This window comes from Egretta garzetta, unplaced genomic scaffold (genome assembly GCF_000687185.1).
Source record: "Egretta garzetta isolate BGI_Z169 unplaced genomic scaffold, ASM68718v1 scaffold476, whole genome shotgun sequence".
NCBI lineage: Eukaryota > Metazoa > Chordata > Aves > Pelecaniformes > Ardeidae > Egretta > Egretta garzetta.
This window is the reverse complement of record NW_009259979.1, coordinates 124,135-131,153: the sequence shown is the minus strand read 5'-3', so window position 1 is coordinate 131,153 and position 7,019 is coordinate 124,135. Positions and strand designations below refer to the sequence as shown.

General features: G+C 60.8%; 1 protein-coding gene across 1 annotated transcript in view; it reads right to left on the bottom strand.

The window, feature by feature from the left end:
- Window positions 1–345: 345 nt before the first annotated feature.
- ATP8B3 (ATPase phospholipid transporting 8B3) overlaps window positions 346–7,019 on the bottom strand; it is a 21,101-nt gene continuing 14,427 nt past the window's right edge. The window contains exons 17-27 of the mRNA XM_035895963.1: window positions 6,685–6,849; window positions 6,057–6,168; window positions 5,663–5,738; window positions 4,642–4,783; window positions 3,913–4,180; window positions 3,184–3,407; window positions 2,527–2,610; window positions 2,022–2,261; window positions 1,686–1,824; window positions 1,300–1,430; window positions 346–678 (exon numbers count right to left, since the gene is read on the bottom strand). Of these exons, the coding sequence (XP_035751856.1) occupies window positions 442–678; window positions 1,300–1,430; window positions 1,686–1,824; window positions 2,022–2,261; window positions 2,527–2,610; window positions 3,184–3,407; window positions 3,913–4,180; window positions 4,642–4,783; window positions 5,663–5,738; window positions 6,057–6,168; window positions 6,685–6,849 (1,818 nt within the window). The 3' untranslated portion in view covers window positions 346–441. The remainder of the gene's footprint in view (window positions 679–1,299; window positions 1,431–1,685; window positions 1,825–2,021; window positions 2,262–2,526; window positions 2,611–3,183; window positions 3,408–3,912; window positions 4,181–4,641; window positions 4,784–5,662; window positions 5,739–6,056; window positions 6,169–6,684; window positions 6,850–7,019) is intronic.

The window sequence follows — 7,019 nt, the reverse complement described above, 5'->3', positions numbered from 1 at the left end:
GGAATCAGGAGCTGGGAGCAGCAGAGCTGCTCTTTGCGGGTCCAGCCTGGAGCAGGATGAGCCTGGGGCAGGAGGAAGCCCCGGCTCCGAGGGGGCTCAGCAGTGGGAAGGGGGCTGGGGTGCCCGGCGCGGGGCGAGGGGCTGAGCGTAGCGGCAGGGGTTGGTGGGATTCACCACCTTACAGGCTCCTGCAAAGCCCATGGGGACACCGGGAGGGGAAGATGGAGCTGCAGGTTGAACACATCCTGGGGCTCAGCACCCGCAGCAGCACCCCCCTGGGCTCTGCCAGCCCCACTGCAGCCCACAGGGGCTGCCCACACCGCAAAACCACCCGAATAAGATGAATAAAATGCCCATAAAAGAGGGGAGACAGCCAGTTCTGCATCTCGACGGCACCTCCCCTGTCCCAGCATGGCGGGAGCTCGATGGTGGCCAGGGCAGCTACGCCGAGGGGCTGGGGAGGGAGGACAAAGCTGGGGTCGTCCCTGGGTGCAGGGGACCCAGGGTGGCGCCGCGGGTGCCCCCCGTGCGCAGGCTGTCCCCGCGGGTGATGAGGCCGGCGTAGCCCTCCTGGTGGGAGAAGGCGTAGCTGGAGTGGCGGTGGAAGGATCCACGAGGGACATGGGCACGCAGCTCCACTGAGGGCTCCGGCTCCTGTCTGGCCCTCAGCCGGATCTTCTGCAAGGAGACATGGAAATGGGGGCTGTGGCCACCTCCCACGCAAGCCGTTGCCCCAAAGGGGACCACGCAGGGAGAGCAGGGACGCCCTCCATGGAGACACAGTTTGGCTTCCAGCTCCACCGTGACCTGGGTTGATGTGATGGGTTGCGTAATGGGGGGACCCTCATGGGGGTCTTCAAAGCTCTGGAGCACAAGCTCAATGCCTGCTCTCATCTGGGACCTCTTTATACCACCGGAAAGGTATGACCCAGATGGGGGGTGAGCTCTGCCAAAGCTGGGGGTGGTACCAAGACCTGCACCAGACCCCAGTGCCCCCTAAGGGCAGGGAGTCCTGGAGGGTAGATCCTTACCGCAGCCTCAAGTAGACCCTCTCCAAGAGCTGGAGCAGGTCTCTTGCCTCAGGGCCTCCTGTCGGGCCATGAACCGATCTGGGGAGAGGGTCTTGGAGCCAGGCTTGGACACCAATGTCATGGGAGACCACCACCAGCTGAGAGATGACATCCCACTGCTGCGGCCCAGGCAGTGGCTTCCCTGGGGACCCTCACTCTTCCCAGCACCAGCTGTGCCCCGGCCACCAACGCCAGCAGGACGCAGGCCCCTCCCCATCCCAGCCCCCACCTGCTGGACAGTGTTTTTGCCCACGATGGTGCAGTACAAGCGGACGGTGAGCGAGGGGATGGTGTTCACCACCAGGGACAGCAGGATCACAAGCAGGACGTAGGGGTCGGTCAGGGCGTTCCAGCTGGCGTCTGGCAATGCAAGAAGTCAGCAGGTGATGTAGGGAAGGTGGAGAGGACAGAGGGAACAACTGTTGGGGGACCCACAAAGGTGTTGAGGGGGCTAAAGAGGAGATGGCACCTAAACTGGAGTCAAAAATCAAGACAGCAAGATCGAGAAGTGGTGATGAAGGGAGGGTCTGCAAGGTGGGAAACAGCTCCCAGCCCAGGCTGGGCTCCCCTGGCTCGGGGAAGGGAAGGACCATGGGGTTCCCCAGGGCATCTCACCTGGGAAGCGGAAGATGGCAGGGGCTATCCTGAAGGCATCGAAGCTTTGGGTCAGGAAGGAGAAGAGGCAGAAGAGCAGCAGGCTGGCCATGACCGTCAGGAAGGACAACGCTGTCCAGAACTTGGTGTCCAGGATGATCTGTAGGGGCAAGGGGAGAGCACAAGGCTGTGTGGAGCCTCTTTCATACAGCCCCTCATCCCTAATTCCTCCCTTGCCCCGAGGGAGATCATTCCCTACAGCTACAAAGCTGCTGGCAGAGCCCAGGGCTGAGCCCGGCGGCGGTCCCAGAACATCTCCCCCGGGGCCAGGGTAGGGAAGGGCAGACCGGCGCTCACCTCGACGAGGACCGACAGCAACGCCGATGTGGCCACTGTGACGGCGAAGGACTCGTAGTCGCCAACAGCCCTGCTGCCGACGCGGTCCTCGAAGGCCCAGAGTGCGATGTAGAAGCTGGCGAGCGAGGTGCTGACGCCGTGCAGGAGGGTGACACCAAAGATGCGGTAGTTGAAGAGCTCGTCTTGCTGCCCGATCACATAGAGCTCAGGGAACTCCAGGCTCTTCTTGGCACTCACGTCCTGCCAGGAGGGGGCCAAGCATCACCCTCCCCACCCAACACATCCTTCAGGGGAGCTGCAGTGAGCCCCACCACCCGCTTTGCTCTGGGGCGATGGGGAAGCCCAGGCCCAGTGGTGACCTACAGATGCCCAACGAGCCGCTTGGTACCACATCCCCGCAGAAAGAGCCACGCCGATGGGGCACAACGCCTGCCAGGCTGACCCACACCCGCTGGGGATGCAGCCTCCGGGCACAGGCTCTGGATGCAGCCCGGTGAACCCCTACCTGCTCCAGAAGGCCCATGGACAGCACGGGGTACGTGGTGTAGAAAATGTTGTAGAGTGCAAGGAACCAGCCCTCATACAGCGGCTAGAAGGGAGAAGAAAGCAGCTGTGAGCCCAGAGGTGCTTCGGGAAGACTCAGAAAGGATCCCCAGGCACCGGGGGTGAAGCCAAGGGACACACATCCGAACTCTGGGGAAATCCCCATGGACTTGCCCCAGGCTCTGCGTCAGCCCCAGGCTGCCTGCAGCGATCAGCAGGGCCCGTGCTGCAGATGGAGATTGGGGCCGGAGCCACACAGCCAGGTCACACTAATGGCCCTTGGGATAAAAGTTCTCACTTTGGAGGAAACCAGCTTAACGCGCGTGGGATCTTCCCCTGCATCTGCCCGAGACAGAGCTGCAGCTCATGAGGACATCCCAAAACTCCCCAGGGTGCTTTTCCCAACCCAGCCCAGTAAAAAGCAGATGACCAGTTGCATCTCAGCCAGGCAGCCCCCCCAGAATTGGACAGCTTAAATTGGACAGCAAGGGAGAAGGGACACGAGGGCAGCAATGCGGCCGTGTCCCCACCAGGCACGAGACCCGTGTGGGGTCCTCAGCAGGGGGCTGCAAACCTCCACGGGATGGATGTGACCCCTGCTAATGGGGGCGTCCCTCACCTGAGCTGTGAATCCATTGTGGAAAGCAAACCAGACCTGGGCCAGGAGGCCAGCAAAGGTCTTGTAGAAGAAGTAGCGGAGGAACTTGCAGATGCGCAGATACGCCCATCGGCCGTGGATGAGCAGGAGGCGCTGGAGGTAAGAGAACTGTGCCAGGGCGTAGTCGCTGCACTGCACGGCTTGCATGCCCTCCAGCCCACTGATGCCCACCCCGATGTCGGCGGCTGCAGAGGACAGGAGGGTGTGAAATGCAGGTGGGGAGGATTTTGGGGGAGCCAAGCACTTGGTTTCCCTGTGGATCACCCCCAGGCTGATGGGCAGAGGGTGAAACCAGGAGCGATGGGCAAAGGGAAGAAGCCCCCTCCCATCGCGTGCCACGGCTGTGGGTGTGACGTGCCAGGTTGGGCGTGCAAGGAGCACAGCCCCGTGTCAGGGCTGCTGGAGAGAGGCAGGGACGTCTCTGCCAGCTGCCCAGGTTGGGGCTTGAAATTCCATCAAGGTTCACCCTCGCTGCCAAAGCAAGTGGTCCCCTCTCCTCTCGTCCTGGTCCTATGCCTCTCACTCCCCTCCCAGCACAGCAATGTGGAGAACTGGTTTGGGGGTTCCCCTCCCAGCTCCTCATCTCAAAGGAGAGGGCGAGGTGGTGGGGATGGCACATGGGGCACTGCCACTCCCCACCAGCAGGATGCACCGGCTGGGACCCACGCTCCCCCCTGCCCCAAGCCTCACTTTTGATCATGTTGACATCGTTGGCCCCATCTCCGATGGCCAGCGTGATGGCCTTCTTGTGCTTCTTCACCAGCTGCACAATGAGGGCTTTCTGCTTGGGGGTCACTCTGCAGCAGATCACCGCCTGGCAGCTGGTGGCCAAGTCGACGAAGGCCTTCTCCACCAGACTGCCCTGTTCCTGCGAGCCCATAGCCCTGCCACAAGCCAGCTGCTGCCACAGCCAACCCTTCTTCTCCTTCAGCACCTCTCCCGTGTGGAGGATTTTGTCCTTAGGGGAGAGCACAACGTGGTTGGGACCTCACCCATAGCCTTCGTAGCCTGAGAGCCCCCAGCTCCTCAACGATGCTCTTAAATCTTGTAGATGCTACAAAAAGGTGACCCCAGTTTTCTCCCAAGTTCATCACACAGCAGGCACTGTGACCACAAGACCAGTTTGTCCCAGTAAAACCAGAAGAGCCTGTGGTTACCCACCTGCTTCTGGTCATCCCAGAAGACTGCTTGGGCAAGCGTGGTCAAAGGCCCCCAACACCAACTGATGGGTGCAAGGTTGTCCCCCTTTCAACTCTTCATTCCCCAGCCCCAAATGGGCTTTTCCCACCCCTTGGGCAGGAGGGGCATCATGTCCTTCACATGCTGGTGCCACCCATGACTTTGATAGCACCAGGGCAGAAACAGTGATCTGCCAGGACAGGCAGGGAGCAGAGAAGAGCATCCAAATGGCCACCTTACCAAGAAGTCCCCGCTGATGATGATAGCTCTCTTCTTGTGGCATGAAGCCTCTGGGCACTGCTGGGAGAGGTGGACGCTGCAGAGGGCTTCCCCGCTGCCACGGAGGTTGTTGCTGCTCACCCAGTAAGCCTCGAGGATCTCACTGTGAGAGGAATCACAGAATCCCAGAATGGCCAGGGTTGGCAGGGCCCTCCGGAGCTCACCCAGTCCCAACCACCTGCTCAAGCAGGCTCACCCAGAGCAGGGGGCACAGGACAGCGTCCAGGCAGGGGTTGAAGATCTCCAGAGAAGGAGACTCCACAGCCCCCCTGGGCAGCCTGGGCCAGGGCTCGGGCACCCTCCAAGTCAAGTTCTTCCTCCCGTTCAACTGGAACCTCTTCTGCTTCAGATTGTGCCCATTGCCCCTTGTCCTGGTGCTGGGCACCACTGGGAAGAGTCTGGCTCCGCCCTCATGACCCCCACCCTTGAGATATTTGTATGTGTTGATGAGATCCCCTCTCAGCCTTCTCTTCTCCAGGCTGAACAAGCCCAGCTCCCTCAGCCTTTCCTTGTAGGGGAGATGCTCCAGCCCCCCCATCAGCTTTGTAGCCCTAGGAAGGGTTGGTTGTAGGAAGGGTTGGTTGGACCTGGGTTGAGGACACTGGGCACGCTGCCTGGCTTCAACTGAGACCTACACTTGGCCTTTGCCATCTCAAAGCCAGCTCCGGGGGGACAGAGAGGGGGCCCCAAGGGCTCACTGGTATCAGAAATCAGCCTCTGTCCCTGTGGTTTGGCAGCTGGAGAGACAGCTTCAGCACTTTCTGGTCAAAGCCCACTGAGGAGGAGAATGCTGTAGGGGCAGAAACAGGTGGGGAGACCTGGAAAAGCATCAGCAGATGAGGGCCATGGACATCCAGGCTGGGACAGGAAAGGAGAAGAGTCTCTGGCAGCGTTGAGCTCTGCCCACCCTGCCCAGGTTCCTGTGCCCTCAGGTGTCGTCAGCAGGGACAATATCCTGAACCAGGAGGTCACGATTCCTCACCTGATCTCCTTCTCCTCCAGGATCTCCATGTCGTCTGTGAGCAGCTTGCAGGCGTAGCCAATGTTCATTGCGGTCTCTGCAACATGCAGGGGTCAGCGGCCGATGGTGCTGCACTCCCCCCAGCCCAGGGCAGCCCCCAGCCCTCGGGGTCCAGCAGCCCTTGGTGGGCAGGAGCTGCTGGGGGCTCTGCTCCAGCTCTGTGCCATTACGCAGATGCTTCCCCTGCCTCAGTTTCCCCATGGGTGACATGATCTGTGGGACATGCTGCTACCGTGTATTGAAGGGAACAGCAGAACCTGGTTGCTACCCACTCCCTGGGTCTCATCCCTGCTCTGGTCCTGGTTAGGGGAGAAGCTGAAATGTGTTGGTGGGGTCTGGGCTTGCCTCCACTGACCTTGTTTGTCTCCCGTCAGCACCCACACTTTAATGTTGCCCAGTTTCAGCAGCTGGATGGTCTCAGGGACTCCCTCTTGCAACTTGTCCTCAATGGCCGTGGCCCCAAGCAGCTGGAAGAGGGGTGAGAGGGTGTCATGACATGGAGCAGGGCAAGATTAGGGAAAATTCCTTCCCCTTGGGGCTGTCAGGCACTGGAAGGGGCTGCCCAGGGAAGGGGTCGAGTCCCCAGCCCTGGGGGGATTTAACAGCCGGGCAGAGGCGGTGCTGAGGGCCAGGGTTTGGGGGTGGGATGGCAGGGGTAGGGGAGCGGTTGGGCTGGGGGAGCTTAAAGGGCTTTTCCAACCTCAACAATTCTATAATTCTAAGATACGGAGGTGGGAATTGCCCCTGGATCCAACCAAGAGTCTTTGCCCATGGAGGGACACAACCTGACAGATATCTACCCAGTGTCCACTGGCATGTCACAAAGTCACCCCCTGGGGGGGGAATTCCACCTGCCCTCCCCCCCAAGGAATGGGTGTTGGGTTGGACACTTCACCCCCTCATCCCAGAGAGCTGAACCCCACGCTCCTGCCCTCTGTGGCACCAGCACAGCCGGTTCCTCCTAAACCTTGGCCTCATCCCACCTGCAGGTTCTGCTCCATCTCCTCATACAGCTTGTCCAGCTCCCGCGCGCGGTCCTGCAGCAGGACGCTGGCCTCACGGTGCCTCCTGCTCCACTCGCTGTACTCGACCTCACTCACCTCCTTGCTGGCCAGGCATAACGTCCTCAGTGTCTCCTCTGCAAAGCGCTGCGGAGATGAGACATCAGGTCTCCCTTCCCTCGACCAGGAGGACTCTCACAGTGGACCGGGGCATCGTGCCAGCCAGCCACACTCCAGGATCTGAGGGTCTCCCTCTGGGCTCTGACTCCCTCCCCCATCCTGCAGCATCCCCATGAGCACCCTTGCAATGCAACCAG